Below are 25,021 nucleotides of genomic sequence, written 5' to 3'. Positions count from 1 at the left end.
ACCCACAGCAGCGGGCTGCAGGTGTGGACGTAGCGGGCGCAGCTCTCGCCCCGAAGCCGGAGCACACTCATTCTTGGGACCCTGTCATCTGCTCCACCGGGCAGACCGTGGGTGTAAGCAGCGGAGGAAAAGGCACAGCTGCAAAAATTGTGCTGGCAAGGGGATGGGGAGCTGTCAGATGCCCCCTGAGCTCTGGTCTGGTGCTGCTGGGGCAGGGGGTGCCTCGCACCCACCAGTGGTGCTGCTGACGGATCGAGGGCTCGCCTTGGGAGATCCCTCAGCAAAATGCAGCTGCAACCGCTTGGCTCAGGAGGGGAGCGTGGCTCCGGGTGCTGGGAGGGGGAGGCGAGGAAAACCAACTTCCAAAAGTAGCGTCAGGAAGGGCGTTAGGACAACACGCTTCATTTTTTTTCCTCTGCGCTGCCTCTTGCCATACCCGGGGGACCATTTATGTCCCCAGGGTGCTCCTGTTGGCCCCAGGGTGCGGGACACTTGGCTGTAGCCCCTCAGTCCTTGCGGGCAGCCTCTGGCTCCCGCTGGCTCGCTCAGAGCCCGTTACCCACGCACAACCTCTGCCTTCGCACCCTCACCATGTGTCACCACCACTGAACACTTGCTGAGAGGCAAAGCACAGCGGGCACACCGTGCCCCACACCGTGCCCCACACCGTGTCCCGCACCATGTGGCTGTGTGGCACCACGGGTGGGTGGCAGTGGGTGACACCCCAGGGGCTGCGGGCTCAGCCCCCAGCCAGATGCTGACCCGTCCCCACCGCCCCTCGCCCCTCGCTCACCTTGTTGGAGGCCATCTCGCTGACGGAGCGGTAGGTCTGGATGGTCTCCAGCTGGTCCAGGCACCAGTCGAGCTCCTCCAGCGTCTCCATGGCCAGCTTCTGGTAGGGCTCCTCTGCGAACAGGCACACGGACATGTAGTCGGGCTGAGGCGGCGGCAGCCTCTCCATACCGGGGCCGCCGGAGCCGCCGCCAGCGCTGCCGGAGGTTCCGCACCGCTCCTTCATCATGCGCCCTCCGCAGCTCTCCCCCGGCCGCCGCCGAGCAAATCCCCGCCCGGCCCTCGGCCGCCCGCCCCGGCCCGCCCCGGCCCGCCCCGGCCCCGCGCCCCGGGCGGGGCAGAGCCGCAGCCCGCAGCCCGCCCTGCTGAGGCGCCCGAGGGCCGCGGCATGGCTCCCCCCCCCTCCTCCTCCCGCCGCCCGCCTCCGGGTCCCTCCTCATCACGCCGCTCCCGGCTCTGCTCCCGCTGCTCCCCGCTGCCTGAGGGCTGCTCCCGTGCCAGCCCCGCGGAGGGACGGAGCGGGTGGTGCTGCCCCCACTGCTCCGCTTCGTGGGGTGGTCCTGAAACACTTCGTGTGGTGGTGCTGCCCCACTTCATGTGCTAGTCCTGCCCCATTTCATGTGGTGGTCCTGGATCACTTCGTGTGGTGGTCCTGAAACACTGTGTGGTGGTCCTGCTCTGCTTCATGTGGTGCTGCTGCCCCACTTCATGTGCTAGTTCTGCCCCATTTCATGTGGTGGTCCTGAACCACTTTGTGTGGTGGTCCTGAACCACCTCGTGTGGTGGTGCTGCCCCACTTTGTGTGGTGGTCCTGCCCCGCTTCATGTGGTGGTCCTGACTCGCCTTGTGTGGTGGTCCTGCCCTGCTTCATGTGGTGCTGCTGCCCCACTTCATGTGCTGGTCCTGAACCACTTTGTGTGGTGGTCCTGAACCACCTCATGTGGTGGTCCTGACTCGCCTTGTGTGGTGGTCCTGACTTGCTTCATGTGGTGGTGCTGCCTCACTTCATGTGGTGGTCCTGAACCACTTCGTGTGGTGATCCTGCCTCACTTCATGTGATGGTCCTGAAACACTTCATGTGGTGCTGCTGCCCCGCTTCGTGTGGTGGTCCTGACCCACTTCGTGTGGTGGTCCTGACCCACTTCGTGTGGTGGTCCTGACTCACTTTGTGTGGTGTTCCTGCCCCACTTCATGTGATGGTCCTGACTTGCTTCATGTGGTGGTCCTGACCCATTTCATGTGCTCCTGACTGCTCTGCTTCATGTGGTAGTGCCATCCTGCTCCATGCGGTGGTCCCGACCCCCTTCATGTTGGTGCTGACTGCCCCACTTCGTGTGGTGGTGCTGCCCTGCTTCATGTAGTGATCCTGCCCTGCTTCATATACTCCTGCTCCCCAACTCCATCTTCGTCAACCCCAAGCACTCCAGCCCCACTCCCCACCAGCCCTGACCACCAGCTCCAGCACCCCGGTGGCCCCGCTCCCCGGTGCTGCCCCGCAGGCCCCGTGCCCCAGCCTTGCCCAGCTCTGCTCCCGAGCCCCCCAGCTCCATGCTGGCCCCGTTCCCCAGCCTCACGGGTACCTGGTCCCCACCAGCCCTGCTCCTCGGCCTCCCCCAGCTCCTCTCCCTGACCCTGCCAGCAGGACAACGTGCTCCCGAGCGGCTCTTGCCGTAAAAGTTAAGGTTTACATAAGCGGATACGGTGAATCATAAAACCTCCCTATGAATGTAACTGCTTCTCATAACACCAGCGACATACGCTTTACCCCATAAATCTGTCAGAGCTAATGAGTTCAGCATTTCTAATGGCCCGGGCTGAGCAGGTAACAGTGACATCAGTGGTCAGGATTGCTATGATATACAGCAAAGTGAATGCTCTACAGCACACGCGCTGGACGTACGCGTGCCCCATACGCGTGTAGACCCCAGCCCTCCCTACAAGGGGTGCAATCCTCGTGGGGCTCCCTGCAGAGCCCCTCCAGAGCCTGCCGGCTGCCCCATCAGCAGGGGAAATCCTCCTCGTCCTTACCCACAGCCACAGGGCACTGAGCTGCGTTAGCAAGCGTCGTGCAGAGCCCCCGCGCTCAGCGTTTGAAGTTCCACAGCAGAAAATAAATGCTGCCAGGGAGTAATTGAGCAACGAACTATCAGGAAGCACTTAGCACGGATAAAGAAAAAAAAAAAAAAACACTAAGTCTGAATCTCTGTCATCAAAGTTTAGTGTTTTTTGGTTTTTTTTTCTGTGCTCACGGAGCTCCAAACATGGCAAGCGCTCTCTCTCAGAATGCATACTTTTGTGATACATATATCAAAAAGCAGGTAGAAACAGCCAAAACATACAGAACTTGAGCACATTCCCTTTCTAACAGGCATATTCTCCACCAACTACTTTATCACGTAAATTAGTTGAACTGGAAGGGCTCAAATTTCTTGCACTAGAGAATGTTTGCATTGATAAAACTAACAGGGACTAAATCGTTATTTTAGGAATAGGAGAAAAATCATCTCACCAGGCAAACCAACAGGAGCTGGCCATATGTTTAAATAATGAGCTGCAACGTGTTATTGCAGAGTACTCTGCTCTAGGATTTCTAAGTAAGCAGAACAACAGTGTGAGCTACAAGTGCATTCCCATGGCAGGGAAGGAATAGCTTCGTGGAGGAGAGGGGCTCTGGCACTAGGCACCAGGTTAGCCCATTTGGGGGTTTCCAGCCTTGCCAGGGGTCGGGGTAGCAGGACCTGGTCCCTCACTGCCTGCCCCTACCACTGCTTTGCCTGAAGTCTTCACCTCCAAAGGATGAGAAGAGGAATCTGCCCTTGATAATGTACGTGTTTTGCATGGAAGGGTCCACGCTATTCCCCTGCTCTGTAGTCTGAGTTTAGGAAGAAAAACCATGGAAAAAATGTCATGTGTTAAGGAAAATGATGAGAATTAACACAAAGGGAAAATTCAGGTTGTTAGGTACAGAGAAAGTAAGTTTGGTGCTAGGCTACTGCCAGCCCTCCATTTCTTTTAGCTTTAGTTTTTATAAAATGACAGGAAAATGCAACTTTTTATGGGATTTATAAAGGCAGGACTTAGCATTTTTAGCGCGGCATATTTGTATGGATGTGCAAAATGCCCCTTGCTCCCCAGGGCTGCCTCTCGCTGGTGCAATCTGCACGCCCCGTAGGGATTCCTTGGGGCTGGAGTGAGGTCACTGGCCACAAAATGTGGCAAAATGCAGCCTTGGGCCTCTTGGGCCTTTTCAGGCACAACAAAAGGACAGGGGATTAACGATTTAAATGCAGATGTTTAGAAAACTGCCCCCTCAGGTATCTCTAGTCATTTCAATGGGAAGAGTGTGGTCAGCTGTTAGCAGACAGCTTTGCAAAGTGTCCCTTTATAGAAAAACAGTGAGTTCTGCTTCTGTTCCATTCGATTTAGTTCCCAGGCCAGCAGTGTGTGCATTTCCATGTGAAAAACAGGTTTTCAGAAGCCAGCTTAAGAGAACTCGGGGTTTCTGCCCCTTCCCCAGCTGGCACAGTCACCTTGCTGCCCACAACTCCCCCAGGTCGCACGCAGCAGCATCGACAGGGCTCCCAACAGCCCTGACACAGCAGACCACATGTCCCTGGGCTCCTCAGTTCTTAGCAGTCTCCTGGTTTTGACTGATATCATTATTTTTTTTCCTATTCACTTTCTTAAGCAAATGATGCTACTGATCGGAGGCTCCGTCCGCTTCTCCACCCTGCCCACCCCGCCGTGTCCTGAGCCAGTGGTTCCTGAAGCCATGGTGAGTGCTAGCTCCAAGTGCTCGGCCAAGACACCGAGCAAGAAATTCAGCCATGCAGAAGGCAAGATGCCGTCCTGCTCAACAGAAGGGAGACAGAGAGAGCTCAACCCACCTGAGGAGCTCGGTGGCCTCTCCTCAGCAGGGCCCAACCAGCCCCGGGCCACCAACACAGATCCAAGCAGCCCTCCTCGGGCACGAGCTGCTCTGCTCACTCACTGTGTGTTAATTCGTTGGGACTATTTACAAATACATTGTGAAAGCCCTGGCTGTGATTCCGTAGATAAAGCTAAATTCGCACCAGGTGTTTCTGAAATACAGCATGTCAAATTCAAACACGTTCTCCGAGCCCCTATGAAATGCTTAAAGTTACAGCCAACAGAGCAGGCAGATTCAAAGCTGATTAGAAGCTAACTTTCTATGGGAATGATCTTAAAAAGGGAACAACATAAATCTTCCAGCTTTCTTAGCAGTCAATATTTATGCATATATATGTTAATTACAATATTTTAAAATTGACAGTACATTTTGCTAACGATGAAGGACAACACATGCTATAGAAGAACCCCGGACAGAAAACCTGAGAAGAAGCAGCCCATCCCTGGAGCAACAGCCCCTGCAGACACAGCTGGAGCAGTGATGTAGCACGATGCACCCTCCATCTGTAGTACCACACACCCTAAAAAGCCAGAGCCTTCCCCAGGACCCAGCGAGAGCAGGCTCACGAGTCCTAACAAGGCAGGTCTGACCTACTGGCTTATCTTGTTTGAGTCACGGGAATCAATGCGCACACCGGGACGTGCCAGCAGGGTCCCTACGTCAATACGTGTTTAGCATTAACTGCAAGGAAAAAAAATTACACGGGGTTTCGACCAGATTTTTTTAGAGGGAAGAAATTTTGGTCTGCACCAGGTCTGTTCAGTCCTCTGCATGTGCCCACACAGGGCGTTGAGGCCACCACGCTGCCTAAGTGCAGGGAGGGGGGCTCAAGAAACCAAATTGCTGCATCTCAGCTGGACAAAGGTAATCTTGCAAATACTGAAACGTGGCCTCGGGCCCTATATCCACCGGAGGAGGCTTCACAGTGCCCGCAGCCTCTTCCTCTCCCTGGTTAACCCCGTGGCGGTGCTGGCGATGCTCTGGGGCCAGGGCTGACCCCAGCAGTGGAGGCAGTGCAGGGCACAGGGGGCACAGGAAGCAGCAGGGGAGTTAAAAAACACAAGTGACAGAACCGAGGGAATATACAGAAGTGGGGAGAAAACAAAAAGAATCGACAGGAGGAAAATGAAGCGCATGGGGATTATCTCGCTGAATGGCACCTAGAGTCACTGTCAGGCTGCACACCAACAGCAAACACAAGTTCGGATGCTACTTGACGTCTTCTTTCCCCAAAACCCACGTGAAACTCCCACGGGCATGGGGAGGACACCACCCCCTGCCAGACACACTGCTAAACCTCTCCCGAAGGTTTCGATAACCCTGCCGGTAGCGCCGAACGCGCACAGTCACTGACGGAAGCAGTTGTACAATTTCTGGATGTAGTCTCCTGGAATACTACATGACGTCTCTTCAACTGGATCGTGTTTCAGTTTATATTTGGGTGTTGCATAACCGAGCTCCTACCCGTAAAATTACCTCCATATTCTAACTGGCATTTCCGTCATCTTTTCCAGTGCCATATGTGAAACCATTTTTGAGGCGGAATAAAGAACTAATTAACGAAAAGGAGCCCGCTTCAGTTTTACCACAAGCATTACACGGTGCTTGACCCAGAATTTAGCAGGAATTGGGGTGACATTTCATCTCCAGCCCTGGTTGCTGCCACTCCATTCAGAGGCCACGCTTGCCAAGCCCTCAGAAGAAGCCCAAGGTGAAATGTTTGTCAATGGGCACTCTGAAAATGTTTATGTTCTAATTGCAAGTTATTTATGTGCCGGCATTTCACAACACCTACACTTTTGGCATTATTTGCCCACTATTTTCTTTTCATCCCTGCCAGACGATGAAACATCCAACACTTCTCGCTAGAAAAGTGACCCGGCCACCCATTTTTAGACGTTTTGTCCCATTTACTGACTCGCCTCTGTTATCTTTTCCTCCCTGCGAGAGCTGCTAATGAACGTGGCCTTGAGGCTTGTCTTCTCCTTGCATACTTGGGAAGTGAACAGTTTAGGAGATCACCCTCTTTTGGGGGATGGATTCAGCTAAAATCAAATACGCACCTCATCGGAAGGCTCGTCAAGGGGGCTTGGACAATGAGCTCTCTCCTGGCTCTCCCCGCAGCCCTCTCCGTCCTCTGGCCGGCGGCACGAGCTCGCGGGCAGCCCTCAGCGTGGGCCAGGATATCCTTGAGCACGGGGCCGACGTTATCTGCAGCTGCAGCTGCCCGGCGTGGTTCCTTTCTCAGCCCACAAACCAGCCGTCCCCCAGCCCGAGGCATGGAGCACGGGGCAGCTCCCGAAGCTTCAGGAGCAAGGGGCAGCTTTGCCCTCAGCTCGCACGGGAGATGAACTGAGTTGAGAAGCACCAGACCCAAATGCCGAAATTCAAAGTGAGTCCTTCCCTCTCCTGATTCATTCCTGATCCTCTCGTCACCCTCATCACTTTGAAATAGATAAGCAAAGACGTGGCGTTCCCTGCTTCTGGCTGAAAGTGGAAAGGCTAAAATGTTTTAAGAGTGGCCAAAACACCAGACCCCACACAGGTGAGCTAAAACATTGGGGATAAGCGTCAGTTCTCTTTGCTCAGTAGGATATTGCTGGTGCCAAACAGGTTAAGACTTCCACAAACTAGCAAAACACACCTAAACTGGTTCATATTGCTAAAGGTTACTGTCTTGTGAACAGATTGTCCAGTCTGGAAGGTGAGAAAGGTTGACCACGAGTATTTGCAGACATCTGTACAAACTCAGCTCTCCTCAGCAATTAAACATCAAATTTTGCACTGACTGTACGGATAAAAGACTTCCTCATTCTGCAAAAAAAGAAATAGTTACTACAAACGCATTGTAACTTCTCTCGTAAACCCTTAAGACCTAGAAAAAGCTGATAGTCCCTATGAAAAAATACATTTCACGCTGAAAAATTCAAAGATCAGCCTTGTGCAACGAAGGTTCAAAAGCAAGTCCTCGCAGCTCACAGCAGTCCCAACCTCTTACAGGGTTTGTTATTCCACGTGCAAGGCTGTTTGTGTGCTGTGCCAGTACGGCACCTTCTGGGTTATTTACTTTTAATTGCATCCTGGCTGCAATAAATGACAGCTATTTATAATGATAAACTTCTTGAACATTTAAGAGCGGCCAACCCCCAGCACACAGCTCGAGTCGGCGCAGCAGCATCAGCTGGGGCGGGAGGGAGCGCCCTGAGCTCCCCAACACTCCCATTTGCTCAATTATTCCAGCTCATTCAATAAAAAAACAGGATCACTCTGTTTTAACCTTACCTCAAGAATAAATTCAGGCTCAAGATCAAATCTGTTCATTTAAAATTAAGAAGAAAACTTGTGCCTCGGGAAGATTTAATACTGGACCTGACCCCAAAGCAGCACGGACCACCTGCCAGTGGCACCAAAGCATCCCCTAAATGCACGAGTGTCACAAACCGACATCATTTCCCAAAACCTGAAGCAGAACATTCATCAGAAATGAACTGAAGTGCCAGTATTACAGAGGAAAATGCTTACTACCTCCCACTAGTGTCAGGGAAGCAAACTGCCAGCACGGCACTGCTCTTGGTGGGCGAGCTGGGCTGCTGCCACCCGCCGAGCTGGGGGCTCTGGAGTCCGGTGTCCTCGCATGGAAACACGTAAATGTGCTGGAAACTGCTCACAGGGACTGAAAACTGCCTTTGGAGATGTCCAGAAGCATGCTCCCAGCCTCCTAACTTGTAGAAGTGTTTGGAAATAATATTAAGCAATAGCATTAAATAGTATCGTTAATGAGACTAGCGATTTTAAAAGGTACCTGCTCCTCAGTGTCCATCAGGACAGAGCTCTGGTTCTAAGGTTTTAGGCATATGGGAATATTTTGCTTATTTACAAATACCTAAAATAACTCACAGGATAAAAAAGTAAGCGTATTCAGATACAGATGCTTCTTTAAAAACACAACAATATACACTAGGAGTCTTTAGCATGTGCCAGAGGATCTTAACACAACCCATTTTTAATTCTATAACATATTCATTACACATTACTGTCATTGCTGTCATTGTCAGGGATGATAAGAAATGATTAAGAAGAGAAGGCAGATCCTCTGGATAATCATTTGAATGACAGATTATAATTTTGTGAGCAGCATAGATAGCACTAATGTTTACGGAAGGCTTCATTCACATTTCTCAGTCCTCGACTACCAGTGACTAAGAGCTTCTGCCTAAGCAAGCAACAGACCGGGATATCAGAACGCACCCAACATGGTTTGTTGAAAACGCTGCCCTGGTGGGAGGCCGCTCTGTGGGACTCTCACAAAATCTGAGCCACGAAAGCCTGACACACCAGCCTCAGCTGAGACCCACGGGATTGCAAGCCCTGATGCAGGTTGGAGAGAAGAAGGGGAAGGGGAAGGGGAAGGGGAAGGGGAAAGAGAAAGAGAAGGAGAAGGAGAAGGAGAAGGAGAAGGAGAAGGAGAAGGAGAAGGAGAAGGAGAAGGAGAAGGAGAAGGAGAAGGAGAAGGAGAAGGAGAAGGAGAAGGAGAAGGAGAAGGAGAAGGAGAAGGAGAAGGAGAAGGAGAAGGAGAAGGAGAAGGAGAAGGAGGAGAAGGAGAAGGAAAAGGAGAAGGAAAAGGAGAAGGAAAAGGAGAAGGAAAAGGAAAAGGAAAAGGAAAAGGAAAAGGAAAAGGAAAAGGAAAAGGAAAAGGAAAAGGAAAAGGAAAAGGGGAAAAGAAAGGGAAAGAGAAAAGGAAAAGGAAAGGGGAAAAGAAAGGAAAAGGGAAAGGAAAAGAAAGGGGAAAGGGAAAGGGAAAGAAAGGGGAAAGGGAAAGGGAAAGGGAAAGGGAAAGAAAAAAAGAAAAAGAAAAAAAAGAAAAAAAAAGAACAATAAAAAGAAAAAAAAGAAAAAGAAAAAGAAAAAGAAAAAGAAAAAGAAAAAGAAAAAGAAAAAGAAAAAGAAAAAGAAAAAGAAAAAGAAAAAGAAAAAGAAAAAGAAAAAGAAAAAGAAAAAGAAAAAGGAAAAAGGGAAAGAGGGAACAAAGAAAGCAAGAGTATGGTGGCCTGTGTGATTTACCAGGGCACGTGTGCGGTCACGGCTCAGACAAGTCCAACAGACCCTCACTCCCCCTCACCAGAAGGAGCCTGTTTTAACTCGGGAGCGCCAGATCCGTGCCGTGCCCCGAGACAATCCCTCGGCAGCGCCCGGCATCACCCCAGCACCCGGCGCTCAGCAGGACGGGTTCATCACCCAGCGCCCTGCCCAAACCTGACAGAGCCGGGAGCTGCACCCCCTGCCTCCCAAGGTAGCCGTGGTTGTTTGCAGATGGTGCGGACGCCTTCACATATTTATCCCTGAGTGAAGGGCTGACACTAAATAATTGATTTGTTTAATGCATCCTGTCAGTGCCTTCATGCCTGCCCGTGAGCTGAGAGCCATTTCCTTGAATTAAGCCATTGTTCCAGCAGAGCCAACAAACAGGCTTGAGAAAATTGGTCTCTGGATGGGTTTGAAAAGTCACAGGAAACAAAATAAAAGCAGCAGAGCACAACTGCAGAGATTCATTTCAAACCTAGAATGAAAGTGCCTGAGCCTCGTGGCACCGTCCTGTGCCTTGACGCAGCCCGCGCCCTGTGAGTGCGGGGCTTTTTGGAGACCTGCTGCATGTTTTTTGGTGTTTGGGGCATCCAGGGGCCACGTTTTCAACTTGACCCCCCCAAAGCAGACCTGCTGTTACTCAGAAGCACCCAGCAGACCCCCCACCCAATGCCACACAGCACACGAACGCGTCCCCTCGCCCCAAACACTTGTGTGCTCCCAGCACGGCGAGCCACGGGGCTGGATTTAGGGCCTTATCTCCAATCATGGGAACGACGGAGCGTTCAGATTCACTGTCCCCCCCCCCCAGCATTTCGCTGCGTGCAATGAAACTAATTATATCTTTTGCAAAGATAGGTGCAGATGTGCTAAGAGAGGCACAAAGCCCCAGCACCTGCGGAACAGGTGGAGCCAGTCCTCTTGAGCAAGCCCCGAACAAATGGACGAGCCTGCCCTTCTGCCCCCTCCGGATCGTATTTTTGGGACTCCGGTCCTACCCGTCGCTCCAGCTGCCCCCTCTCACGTTTCTCACACCTGCAGCCGTCCCGCAGCGAGGGCTCCGCGCATCCCCCCGGCACGGCACGGCCGGGTAGGAGCCGATACCATGGCACTGCAGGCAAACGGAGGGCATGTGGCACGTCACCGACAGCAATTTTAGCAAAATCTGCTTCGAAAGCACGGGGTCCTCTGTCGGGAACGGAGGTGAGGGTGGCGAAAGCCCTGGGAAGAGGCAAGGCACGGATCAGCTGGCTCAGACCCGCCTGGGGAGATGCTGAAGAGGTGGCACCGGAGGAAACCCGGCTGTGGGGGGAAGCAGAGAAGAGCTCCACGTGGGCTCCAGAGCAGCCCGAACAATGGAGCCTGTATTCAGCGATGATAGAGGAAGATAGAGGAAAAAAAAAAAACGAAGCAAAAGCTTTCTACGGCTAATTGCGAAAAATGACAGGAAATGAGCGAGCTGCTGCTGCCAGGAATACCGCGTGTAACGCTGAGATTGGCGATGGAAGGGTTTGACACGCGCCCCAACCTCGGCGAAAACAAGGCCAAGATTTTGGGGGGCACTTCTGGGTTTCGCCTTCTCAAGGCACCGAGCAGCAAAGGAAACAAACGCGTGTCTTAAAAGGCTGAGGAGTCTGGCATTCGCCCTCCAGAGCAATTAGAAGGCACTCTAATTAAAGCCAGGTCCTTCCTGGGACACACGAGGGTGGCTGCCCAGAAAAGCTGCTGGGAAAACAGCCCCGGAGAAGTGGCTCTGGAGAGGCCGAGGGTGCCGAGGCTGCAGCAGGACCCGCAGCGGTGGCAGAGGCTCGGCCAGGTTAGGACACGGGGGCTGTGGCCCGGTCCCTCAGTGCCATAGTAGCCGCGATGTTTCTGAGTCAACAGCTGACGGGATTGCTGCCCGAGCAGCGGGCCAGCTGCGCTGAAACCGGAGCAGCACCGCTAAGCAGTAATGTGAGCCCGGAGAAATGTCAGCGGGGTGTGCGTGGGGGTCATCCGCTCTATCTTTAGCCAGCTAAAAGTTAATCGCCTAAGCTCCCTGCGCACTCAGTGGAAAGTGACGGGGACCTCCAAAGGGTGCTTCTGCTCTATTCTCAGCACGCCGCCTGCCAGGGGCTGAATCACCCTCTGGGGGTGCCTGTCCTCCCCCCCCGGCCAGCTGCACGAGGCTCCGAGCTGCTGCAGCATCACGGGGCGCTGCTCCAGCCCCCCCACAGCAGGACTAGCCCCAGCGCTGGCTTTGTGGCTCACCACCAGCATCTCCTTGCTGCTGCTGCTGCCTTGACACGTCTCCCAGTAGCATCAGGGACCTGCTGGGCCCCCCCCTGCCCACAGCCATCAGGACAAGGCATTGCCATCCTGTTTGTCACATCCGCCAGCTTTTCCAGCTTGCCTCCTGCCCAGCACCATGCAGCTGAGCACAGCCCCCCCCTCCAAATTGCCCCTGACCTGCTGCTCCCCGTCCCTCTCCTTTTTACATCCCCCCCGTGTTCCAAGTCCTTCTTCTCACTCTTCCCTGCTCTCCTTTTCCACTTTGGTCCACTAAGAAGCTCCTTGCTTCATCGAGCTGGCTCCTGCTGAAATTCCTGATCTTCCTGCACAGCAGGACGGCCGGCTCCGCAGCTCGCCCTGCGTTTTCTTCAAAATCGGCCGGTGATTTTTAGGTCAGGCTGCATTCATCTCGTGGCAATGACAGCACCTGGAGGCCAAGCAGCAAATGGAAGCCCTCAACAGCGAAAAAAGCCATTTACGAGCAGCTGGCACTGCGCAGAGCCCTGGTGCTGGGCAGCGCGGCCACCCCAGGCCTTGCTTTGACCGCGATCCCCGTGAGCACCCCAAGGTGAGGGCAAGGTGAGCGCCCACGAGGGGCCCTGCCCCTGGTTTGAGGCACAAATGACACACTTGAAGGAAACCCATGGCAAGAGGTCAGCCCAGGGCTGGGAGAGCTGAAGCCAGCCCGGGCAGAACTGGCCCAACCTGCAGCACCCACGTTGCACCCACCGGCACCGTGGGCAGCGGGGCGGCTCCGCGGCCGGGGCGTGAGAATCGGGTCAGCGAGGATCCACAGGGGCTGGCAACACGCTGAGCAGCCCCCTGACTGCTAGCAGTAACTGCTTACTAATTAATCTAGAGCAGGGCGATTGCTCTTTGGTGCCTTGGGAGCCGGAGAGGTCACTGAGCTCTCCCGATAGCTTTGCAGGGCTTTGTGGCAGTAGCTGCGGGTGCCCCCAGGCAGCACGCACCATTACAGGCAGTCCTCTAATGGTCATCTGGTTTGGGCAGCAGGGTCCCGAGAGCCCCAGGAGCTCTGCTCCTTCCAGCAGGGGAGGAGGAACTGCAAGAGGCCACCACGACACGCCTGGGACCACCCCAGCACTTCAGCGCCAGGCTGAGCGCAAGGAGCCGACGGAGGAGTCGGAGAGCTGGTCTCGGGGGGCTGCCTTGCAAAAATCTGCAATTACCAAATGCTGCTCAGAAAGAAGGACCAAAGCTTCACTGGGCACTGCCGCAGGGAGTAGAGCATGTTTTGTCACGGGTCTTCATTCCCCTAGGAAAAGTAACGCCAACACTTGTCCAGCTGAAAGAGAGCACTTGGAAAGGACGAGCTAACAAAAAGTGAAGGTCCTGAGTTAAGCTCAGAAATACTCTCACATTTACTTGGTGTGCTTACAGGCATCAGATGCACGTGCACGCTAAAACAGCCATCTAAACCTCAGCTTTAAATGTTACAGCATAAAGACAAAAGATCAAGATTCCCCACTGCATCTTCTGCATGCCAGTGAGGTGCAAAAATGAGGCGTAAACACTACAAAAACAGTAAGGGGGGTGAATAGAAGCCTATGAGACTTCCCAGAGAAGCCATTTCTCACCTGAAGGTAAACTTAAACATTTAATCTGAAATGGTAACGAGTGAGGAAAGCTGCAGAAGCTCAGCAGCAGGATTTAGATGGGAGGGAGGGTCTCACCTGCAGGGTTTTAGCACCGGGCAGTGCCTGCAGCCTCCTCTCCCCCCTCCCGGGGGGAACAATACATCGTGGCCGCCACAAATCAGGAGCGTAAGTGACAGTGCTTTTATGGTGCCAAATGGAAGTAACAAAATGCAGGAAGCATTCTGTCAGATGTCACTTAGCAGTGATATCACGGGGGAATCTGGGAACGGGATTTGCCTGCATAGTAGGAATTCCTCGCTCCAGGGACAGGGAGAAGCAGAAATGGCAAGGGGGGCAGAATCTAATCTTGGCCTGGTGAATGAACAGGAAAGATTGCTCCGCTCCAACTTGAGCTCGGGGAGCAAACACACGGTTTGGCACGCTCTCGTTTTACTGACCAGGCTCGATTCCTTGTTGTCCTGCCTTAATCACGAGGCAGAAGGAGAAAAACTAGGTAAGAGGGTACCTCTCCCGCGTAGAGCCTCGCAGAAGCGCAGAGACTTGACGGCACACACGCGGGAGAGATCTCGAGGAGGAATGCTGGAAATGTTTTTTTCAGATGACATTTCGCCAGGAAATTAATACATGCCTCCAACGAGTTTCTGAACCCAGATTGTGTTTTGGTTTCCCTGGCTAAACAAGGGAAGGCCGGATCACAGCAAGATGAACATTTTACTGCGTGACTAGGAATGTTTGCTTCCTGAGCACATGGCGTGCATGTGAAGGCACAAGTGTGAGAAAGGCCCTGAAAAATCAGGATATGATTATGAAATTACCAAGCTGCCCACTTAGGATTTAGCAGCACCGTGCAGCGAATTATCTCACCGGGCGCATGTGGGCTGGCTCGGAGAGGGCTGGGAGGCTTACACGTGCAGGGAAACCAACTTGGATCCTGGAAGCAACATCGTTGTGCTAACAAGGCACTCCACCTAAACTAATTAGCCCTGCCTTTCAACAGGCTTAATTAGGTGGGGCACCATCCTGTGCTGTTGTGGCTAGACGGCTTCCGGCTCTGGAGCTGGCTCACCCACGGCGCGTCCGAAGGCTTCGGCACCTCGCTGCCTTGTGCTGTGCACCGATGACACGTGTCGGAGCGGGGGCTCTTGTCCACGTGCCCCCACGGCAGAAATCAAGGAGCCGGGGCTCTCACGAGCTTTCTGTGCACGCATCCGTGCGAAACGCGGTGCCTGCGCCCCTGCCGATGCTCTGGAAACTCCTCCTTGGGAAGCCAAGAGCTGGCTCTCACAGGCCTCAGACACAGGAGGAGCTATCTAGACAGGAGACCACAGCAACGACTGTAATTCAGCATGGGGAGAAGCCTTGAATGATGTAAAGGCCAAACTGCACCGTATTTCACTGTTTCGTAAGGCTTCTGTAAATCACAGGTAAAAGCGTCTCCATCTGGATCGGCCACAGAATTCGGATGCTTTCATCCACAAAGCCATCCATAGCAATTAAACCCAGTTTTGAACCAGGTTAACCTGGAGATAATAAATCTGATGGTGTGCACGCTCTGTGAGAGTGAAAGTCCTTTGTGGTGAAACAAACACCGGGGTAGGGAATGGGAGAGGAACCTCAGGAACGAATCCTGGAACTACAAAGCACGGTGCCTGACCTACCTGAAAAGCTCCTCTCAGCCACTGGCATTAGGCGTAAAGACAAAGTTAATTAATAATCCTTAGCTCTTTATGAGGCAAATTATTCAGAAATTCTTAAATGAGGGTCAGAATGAGGCCACCCGGGTCACCGCAGCAATGTAGAACATGCTATTGGAAAAAATGTTAGACCTGTTTAACTCTGAAAAGGTCACAATTTAACATAAAATTTAATCTCAACTTAGTTTCCTTAAGGTCTTCCATAGGAAAGTTAACAATGTGGATCCTGAAAGCACCCTGGCTGTAACTCCCAGGAACTCTTTAGGACACACAAACCGCCCTGCCCGTACGCCCCACTCCCTGCCTTGAAAGCCTGGCCGTGCAGTCATCCATTATGTTTTCAGCCAGCATGCCAGACACATTATATTAATTATAAAATACAATTAAATGGATTTTTTCATTACTAAATGTAATTTCTTGAAAGCATTATCCTCAGGGACGGAAGCTTAAAAATTGATTTTGTTTGTAATTTTAATCTTTTCTCCTGCCATAGACATTTTCTGCGCTCGCAGAGCAGTAATGCCCACCTCGCTGATTTACCTGGGTTGAACTTCACGTCCTTATTCAGCCTCTCAAAATAAACGCGTGGGACTGTCATCCTCCTGCTGAAAGGCAAAGATATTGCTACCCTGCACCGAGCGGAGCTGCTCAGGTACGCGGCACGTTGCAAAAAATGCCCTGTTTGGACATATTTGGTTTTCGGGTGATACTCTGAGTAAGCCCTATCACCCGATCTGGGACTGCATGAGGCTGCACTGTGGGAAGTCGGAGGATTGCTCACGGTAGATCGTGGGCTGGTCGCAGAGCAGAACCAGCAGAAATTGCTTGAATAATCTGGAAGCGCATGCAATTTGAAAAGCTGTTACTTAACCCGCGATCATCCAGCTTTTGGAAATGAGGATATTTTACTTGTCAGCCTGGCGTCACTCAGCTCTCCGGGTGCACCCCGAGCCGTACGGATTCACTTCTAACACATCCACACGCTGAAGCTCTGCAGACGTTCAGAGTATGCTCTCAGGCACAAAACTACAAATCTTCGGACCTGCAGTAGCTGAAAACAGAGCTAAACTCTTCATTGTGCCAATCATCTGTATTAATCTTCCCCAGCAAACCATTTCAGCTGTTCGGAGCTGTGACTCAGTGTGCTTTATGTTTACCAAACCGCACGTACAGCCTTTTAAAATAATCTGTTTAAAATCACAGATTAAAGTCCCACGGGTAAAAGGGTGGGGAGGAAGAGGGAGATGTCAGTATCCTACAAACCAGCATCATTTGTTTTGACAGCTTTTAATATTCCGTATTAATAGTTTCACGTGCTGATCTCCACCGTGCCTCTGAATCACCCTCAGGCCGGGGCCATCACACCCTGGCCACCAGCTCTTTTAAAGATCTGTTTGGGACACGGGGCAGGACTGCACCACATTTTTAGCCTGACAGACCCAGGGACACGGTGCTGGAATCACTACGTGGCCATCCAGAACCAGAAATGGCTTCTATACACAAACACCAGACAACAATTCGCGTTTCTTCTCACATCTGGCTCATTTTAGCCCGAAAGTGGCTAAAGGTGGAGGTCTGAGCCCCACAGGACTACTTTCCTCGAGTCTGAGGTCTCGGTGCTGACCTGAATCAGGCCCTGGTGCTTGGGCTGAGCCGTCAGAAAGCTGCCCCGAAGGGCAGAGGGAGGATAAACTCCAAGCCAGCACCGACACACAGCCCTCGAAGCACAAGTGCTTGCCAAATTGCTACAGCAGGTAAGGATGGCCTTCCCCTCTCAAATTATATTACTTAAGACCCTCAAAATATATTTATTTAAGGCCCTCAAACATACCTATGTAATCTCCTCAAGCCAAATACGAGGAAATCAAAATGTCAGCTACGCTAATGGCACCTTATGAACAATCTCAGTTAAAATACCAGATTAAATGGGCATGAAAATTGAAATGCCCCCACTGAAGGTCAGATGGGGGTTGACCTACTGCAAATTATTCCAGTGCTTGCTGCTTAAGTTCTGTGCAATGTGGCACCTTTCGGGATTTCTTTCACCCAGCAGCATAGCAGAGCCACCCCACGTTAGCCTTGGCCGAGGTCTCGGCGCTGTAACTCACGCTACTTCTCTGAAGTAATTAATTCTGTGTCATAAGTTCAGTGAAATTCATACAATTTCTGCGAAACATCTGATTTTCAGCTGCCCGGGGCTTTCCATTTAAGGCAATTTGCAATAAAAGGCATTCTAGCGGCACACTAAATTGACCACATTTGGACGTGTTACAAACGCCGGCTCAGGGCGAGCAGCTGCTGCTGAAAAATGTGGTGCGAGGAGCATCTCCTCCCCGTGCCAGGCCTGTGGCTCCTGATCTAGAAAGTGTGATTAACGAGCTCCTGGCTTATACCTGGGTTCCCGCTGCACAGAGATGGAAATATTTAGGAGTTTCACACGATAGCGTTGAAGCCCAGGAAGCTGCTGACAGGTGGTGCCATTCAGGCATCAGGAATTTCGGGAAATACCCTGCCCAAAAAAAACGTGAATCAAGGAGAAGGCCCAGCTAATGCATCTCACTAGGATCTGGACGTGGACCACGTCCCGTAAAGAATTACTGCTAAAACAGCAGACACTACGGTTAGGCTGGAAATTTAGGTCTGGATTTCTGTTCTTTCAGAAGTTTTGGGAAGAAGGGAAGGAGGAGCCCTGCCCAAACGCCAAATGTTAGCAAAATCCGTGAGCGACTGCCTGCACACCTTTACTCGCCAGTGCATCCTCAGCTTGTGAGTGATTATTTGGGATTCTGCTAACGGGACTGGCCCCGGGCTGTGCTCAGCCCAGTCACACCAGTCCCTGGGGGCTGTCCCAGTGCATGCTGCCGGTGCCCATCGCAGCAGGAGCAGGAGGCCAGGCTGGCTCCTCTGCTTCTCGGAAGAGCACGCTGCTTTTTCAGAGAAGCCAACAATTGCTGTGCCTGTGTCCTGCTTTCATCAGCCCTAATGCGCGGCATTTGAAGAAAAATACGTTGGTTGTAAAATGTGACCTTTCCGAGTCATTTTGGGATTAAGTGCTGCGCTTGTAAAGCCTCCCTGAACACATGCCTGCAGCACGAAGGGCCGAGCTTGGGATTCAGTTCATTTTAACCGAAACCATTGGGGTGTCTGGAACACGCTCTAAGGCCTGGGAAGCTGGAGCCAAAGCAGCCTTGGGATTCAGAGTCGGGCACGATGCGAAAGCGTCTGTTTGGGGAAGGTTTTGAAGAGTTTGGAGCAAATCAATGCATTGCCAGGTTTTGCAGGTTTGTTTTTTTTTCATTTTGGATTCCTAAACTGATTAAATGCCTGAACGCACGACCAAGTCAATCAACGATACCTTTAGACATGAAAATATACCCCACAGGGACGTGTTTAGATGCTTTTTAAAGTTCACTGCTTAAAAATGTAAATCTTCGCAAGCGTACATATTTTTCCCGTGAACTGAATTAACTCAAGAACCTAGCATGTTTTATTAATAACCATAAATAATTAACAGTTGTTTCCTTTCTGTCAAAAAAGCATCCCAATTATACAATACTTAAGGCTGTCATTCACAGACACTTCTCGGAGAGAAAACAATATTACACCGAGACGTTTCATTAACTATTGCCGTAACATTCCTCACCCGTTGCACAACGCCATTATGCCCGTATTAATGGGCACAACACGCTCAGCTATATAAATCTGCTTCAGTCCATCAGGAAATGAAAAGATGCTGGCAATGAACACCCACGTTTCTGGGTGACCTGAAGGCTGCAGGCAACCGGGGGGGGTCACTGCTTGGTGCTGCCATGGGGGGACCCCCGAGTCTGAACCACAGCTCGGAGGCTTTAAAAAAAATTAAAAAAGCTTTAAAAAGCTCTTTTCAATCTTTACAATCGCTATGCTATCCCGTGCAGTTAGCTTTGGTGGCAAAGTGTTCACCCCGCTGAGGACACCGGGCAAATCCAAACCCTGTCCGCCGAGCCCGGCGCTTTGCCCTCTCGCGTCCCCACGAGCTGGGAACTGCTGCCACCAGGACGAATAAATATCAAACGCTCAGCGGGAGCGTTTGCCCGGCCACGGACCCAAAGCTTTGGCTGCTGACAATCACAAGACAGAGTCAGAACCACTCACTTTGTAAAACCCAACAAAAAAGCGACTTACGCTCGGAATCAGACCCCGCAGGAGGACGCAGCTCTGAGCATGGGGACTGCCCAAGGCCAGGCTGCTGCCTCGGGGACGTGTGCGGTGCATTACCCTGGGAAAATCTCGGCACAGATCCTCAGATGCAGCCTCTCACACTCCCATTGCCAGCTGTGTCCGGGACACGATGCTGCAGCACTGAGCTCAACCTCGGGGGAGGAAGGAGAAACTTATATATAGCTGCTGCGGGGATGAGCCATGGGTGCTGTCGGGAGCCCGTTTCAGCTCTCACTAGCTGGAAAATGCCGCTGACATGGAAGCTGAAGGGGCTGGGAGCAGTGGGACAATGAAGAACCCTGTTCATCACTAAGGCATGCACAGACTGTGCCCCGCAACCTAAAAAAATAACTCCGCCTGCCAGCAGTTTGGTTTGGGTGCTTTTGTTTGTTTTGGTTTGTGTTTCTTTTTTTTTTTCTTTTTTTTTTTTTTTTTTTTTTCACGGTCCAAGTACATATTTCTCAAACTCATATGGAACTGATTCAGCGCATTGAGGACTGCGATGTCAAAATCGCACCCACAGCCACTATCATCATTCTGTGCAGAAAACAAAAGAAACACAGATTTTATCAGCCCCGATATTAGCCATGGCAAAGCCTTATTGTCTTCACGGAGGCCTTAAGCAATCCCGCCCGAATGGGAGCTGAGGGAAGCAAGGCAGGGCTTGCAGGGCTTGACCCGTGTTTGAAGAGCAGAGTGAACGTGGGGACACAACGCCAGCACGCCGCCACGAAGACCTCTTCGTTGCCACCTTGGCTTCGCACTTGGCTGGGTCATTCACAAAAAAAACAGCCAGCAGCCCTTTCAATAACCTACGGCTGCTTTTATGGGTTTATGGGTTTATCCCAAAGTGTGGGATCACCAGCGGGATGACCACCTCGACCCAAAACCAGTGTTTCGGCTCCTAAACTCTGCAGTCGATCCCGACATACCTGCTGCTCCCTCCAATGCGTGAGGGTGCCCCCTGCGCATGTCCTCAGCTTCCCAGCTCCCCGCCGACGGCCGGGGCCATTCCCAGCACGGGGCCGGGAGCAGCAGAGGTGGCACGGGGCCGTGGGTGCCCCGACAGGGCCAGGAGCTCGGAGCCCAACCCGCAGAGCCCGGAGCAGCGCAGGAGGACGCGGGGAGTCCCGCTGGCACCCGCCGGTGGCAGCTGGGCCCCGGGGAGTGACAGGCTCCTGATGGCAGCAGCACGTGTAGCATCTTCATGTGACATCCACAGGTGGGGCGGAGGGGAAAAAACAGTTTTCATCTGTTGCTATGGAGCCGTGATTAGCTTGTGTGTCTTCAGAGCCTGCCGAGGAGAAACGACGGCTATTTTCTTATCTAGATGTCATGAAATCAGCCCTCGCAGAATTTCGGGAGTCAAAGGCTAAGCAGGTTTGCCTGAATACCCTCTGTTACTCGATACACGAATCAATCTAGCCGGGAGCCCTAAAACGGGTGTCGTTTTTCAGCTGGAGCTGATCACAAAAAACTCCTCTTTAGCCTCATTTGGAGTTTATGTGCACAGTAACGCAGCGACAGCGTGCTAAATAAAACGCTGCCATTATCTTTGCAGAGAACGAGCCTCAGGAAATTAAGAAGAAAAAAAACAAAAAACAAAAAAAAACAAAAAAAAACTGGTAGTATTGCAAAGCACGGTGATTTCAGAATAAACTTTTCCCTTATTCCCTCCAATTGCTAAAAGAAAACCTGATGTTCTTCTTTTAAAATGTGTCTGCCTCTAGGTCTTTGGCACAGGTTTGCTGATGGGAGGGCCGGCAATCTATTTAATGACTGCATTGACGTCAATAGCATAACTGAAATACTTACTAAGATGCATGAGTCCAACTTTCAGGGGGTGTGTGTTCGCAGGCAGGAGCAACACACGAAACGGACTCGCCGTGGGAATGAACTGCCCCCGCCGAGCGGGGATCAGCCCCCCGACAGCGGGCTTTTTCCTGCAGGTAGCTCTTAGGGCTCGCTCCAAAACACGCTTTTCATTTCCCCCAGCAGCCCGCATCACCCCTTCGTTCAACAGCCCTAATTTTACTCGGTGGCGTCACTCAGCTGCTATCTATCTGATGTCTTCGGCCGTTTTGCTCCTTTCCAAACCATCTGCATCACCAGGGCACCGCAGCCCTTAGCAGCAGCGTTTCCAGATAAGCGCAGGGCCCCGCTGCCGCACGGTGCGCAATCGGTTACTCCTGGCGCGGCTCCCCGGCGGTGTGCGGCTCCTCTCGCACCCTCGCCGAAAGCCTAAAGCAGGGCGGCGACTTGCACAAGCTGCCCCCAAATCTACAGTCCCCATCTTGCAGTCCTCAGCCAAAACTCCCGGCCGAGCAAACCACGAGAACAGAATTTCAGGATGAATCATCTATTTTGGAGATGCCCAGAGCCATTGTCCGCACGCCGAGCAGAGGAAGTCTGGTGCAAGAGCACCAGCTCCATGCTAATTACACGGGATTTATAGATATTTGTGACTTTGATGCACAGGGCTTCTTAACTCCTCCAGAAAGTCGGGGCTCTCATTAGCACGAGCACCAGCTTTATCCAGTCTTTTGTTTATGCTTTATACAAATGTTCGTGCACGAGTCTGTGTACGTCTTACACCCACATAAAAAATGAAAGAGTACGAGTTTTGAGTTCGTGTAAAGGCATGTGAGAAGTGCAGACAAACGTGCGGATGAGCAGGGAAGCAGAGACTGAGGCACAAGCAAGAAAAATACCGATCTTTCACTCCCACCCCCAGAGAGGAATTTTAACAAAGCTTTAATCCCCTGAGCCCTGAAAAGCCGGTGTGTGACATATCCCAAAGCGCTGCACCCCCCTAAGCCTCGGGTTGCAAAGCCAATCAGCTCTATTATATTGCTAGGTATATAATTAATTGTGAGGACATACCGTAATTATTCAGTGTTGAAAGTATCCGAGGGGCACTTGGCTGCCTGCTCCTGGGAGAAGTTTCTGCAACCCCCCAGGGCCGCAGGGAGGACACCGTGTAGGGGACCCATGCGCAGCGCTCCGTGGGCACTGCCCTGGCCTCCCGAGAGAAATGCTGGGGGAAAATGACCCGTGCTGGGGAAAAAATGACCTGTGCTGGAGGAAAATGACCAGTGCTGTCTGCTGGGCACCCATCTGCCAGCAGAACTGGGCCACCTCTCCCCAAACCCCTTGGGAATCCAGCAGTGGCTTCTCGCTCCTCGTGGCGTCCCCACCGGTGCGGCGTTTCCTCTGCGGCCCGGGATTCATTAGGGCAGCAGTGCCCGCCAGGAATCAGGGGCCTTTTACACACACGTGGGAAATGAGGGGCCTTTTAGGGTGAAGGTGAAGGTGGAGGTGATGCCCTGAAGAGCCTGGGCTGCTTCGGGCAAGCCAGGCACGAAACCGGACCTACAGCCACCACCGCGCGGTGATGCTGAGGGTTTGGTACTGGGATTAAGCAAACAGTGGGATCCCATGCTGGTAAACAGGATGGTAGGAAAAAGTACTGGGAAAAGCATAAAGGAAATGAAACGGTATGAAAAAGTACTGGGAAAAAAAAAACCACAAAGGAAACAAAACAGATGGAGAAAAGATTGCACTAAAGCGGGTGGAAGAACGAGAGGCTTGTGCTGAACGTGGCTGCCAGTGGAAGAGGATTTAGTTTGGAGGAAATAAGGATCAGCAACGAAAATAAATATGGAGGAAGGAACAGAAATAAGCAGGGACTGGCAGACTTGTTGCTGGTTACAGACTTTCTTGGCTGAGTTAACTGGGCAGGAGCTGAAGCTTTCACTGCTACCAGGGGCGGAGGGAGCTGAACCGCGGGGAGCGGGCACTGAGACCGAGGGAGCGCAGAGGTCAAAGCAAGGAGCTGTGACAGAGCCCACATTAAAAAAAAAAAAAGGAATATATGAGAAGGAAGCATCACGGACATGTACACGATGATGGTTTTATACCTTTTGTTTCTGTAACACCAGAGGAGGTAGCTGGCACAACCCTGGCACTGCACGACGGCACCGCGCGGTGCCACGGACTGCTCAGGAACCTCACGGCCCCGCCAATCCCCATTCTCCTCCCCAGCTGTGAAGTACACGAGCTAATTAAGGATTTATGTACTTTTTGCTACAGCTTCATATTTCCCCGTTATGGCTTCTCAGTTAATTCATAAAAGCAATTCTGTTTGTTCCTGTGATCTGCGCTCATAACAAAATAACAGGAAAAATCTGCCAGATTTACTTAAGCTGATACCAAGGACAAAACACAGGATGTCCAATGCATATTCCTCTTCCTTTTATGGCTGTGGTTATAAGGTTAAGAAAGCTCTGAAATCGACACTGACATCAGGACCGGCTTTGAAAGCTCTCTGTCCCATGAAAAACCTGACCAGAATTTTTCATGGTTGCGAGAAAATGAAAGCAAAAAGAAGAGGAATTTCACCATTTCGACACGGCTCATTCATTTCACCACGGGCCTGGGTCCTGAGTGATGCAACTCCTCGGGAGCACACGAGCCGTGGGTTTGGCTCCTCTCTGTTTCAAACAACTGACAAATCCCGTAATATTCCGCCGGAGTAAACAGCTGGCGCGAATTACTTCCAGTGCAAACGCTGAATGCAATTTGTCTCCCTCCAGGGTGATTTTATTAATGTATGCCAGTCCGCTGCAAACCCCGAGTTCTGTACTTTTCCTAACAGGATATAAATCACTCCACTAACGACAAATAAAAGGAGACATATACGAGGTGCTCCTACTGATGTCAATTGATGGTGGTAGATCTATGAATCAATGCGTGACACGGGAGAGCTGAAATAAAAGACCGAGCTTTGCCGGCTCACCCGTCTAGGGAACATAAACACATCTCATCTCGAAACACATTCTTTCATCTCGAAGGATGTAACACAGCCTCGTCCCAATCCAAACATTGCTGTTTCCTTCTCCAAAACTTTCGGGACAAACACTCGGCACCCTTTCAGACACAGGAGCCGCTGGCGCAGCAGTGGCAGTGTTCCGATAGGAAAATCTCTCCTTCCTTTCCTAATTTCCAAATCAGAAGCCATCTAGGGGAAAAGAAAAAAACTGCACACACCGAAAAAAAAATAAAAAATCCCTAATCTTTGCTCTTTCTGCATTTCAGTGGAAGCTTCCTTAAAAAGCACGTGGCCTTCGCTGCCTCCTCAGCTGGCCTCACCTGGGAGCAGGACGAGGAGCGTCCCCTCTGTCAGCTACAAGCCTCGTAACCGCTGAGCATTTGCTTTTTTCACATCTCAGGTCCGATGTTAATGCAGTTTATTTAGACAGACCTGGCCACAGAGCGCTGGAACACTGAAAATCAAGAGTCAGGAGCACAAGGGCTTGGTTAAAGATGCTAAAAGTTGGATTCTGCTCAGTTGCTTTCCCTTTCTGAGCTTTCCAGAGTAACCCAAAACTTCCCCTATAAGTGCCAGACCTATTCCCAGTGTTAGGAGCTTG

The 25,021-nt window shown here is 51.8% G+C and overlaps 1 protein-coding gene across 6 annotated transcripts in view; it reads right to left on the bottom strand.

The window, feature by feature from the left end:
* The window catches only part of PDE4B (phosphodiesterase 4B), a 173,702-nt gene that overhangs the window by 25,704 nt on the left and 122,977 nt on the right, over window positions 1–25,021 (bottom strand). For 4 of the 6 annotated variants that reach the window (XM_027463811.3, XM_027463812.3, XM_027463813.3 and 1 more), the window contains one exon: window positions 794–906. In XM_027463811.3, the coding sequence (XP_027319612.2) occupies window positions 794–906 (113 nt within the window). Of the gene's footprint in view, window positions 1–793; window positions 907–19,553; window positions 19,719–20,521; window positions 20,708–25,021 lie in introns of those variants that run through there. The other 2 variants (XM_027463814.3, XM_027463816.3) reach the window with 2 other exon arrangements.

This window comes from Anas platyrhynchos, chromosome 8, assembly GCF_047663525.1.
Source record: "Anas platyrhynchos isolate ZD024472 breed Pekin duck chromosome 8, IASCAAS_PekinDuck_T2T, whole genome shotgun sequence".
Taxonomy (NCBI): domain Eukaryota; kingdom Metazoa; phylum Chordata; class Aves; order Anseriformes; family Anatidae; genus Anas; species Anas platyrhynchos.
This window is presented reverse-complemented; position numbering and strand designations above follow the sequence as displayed.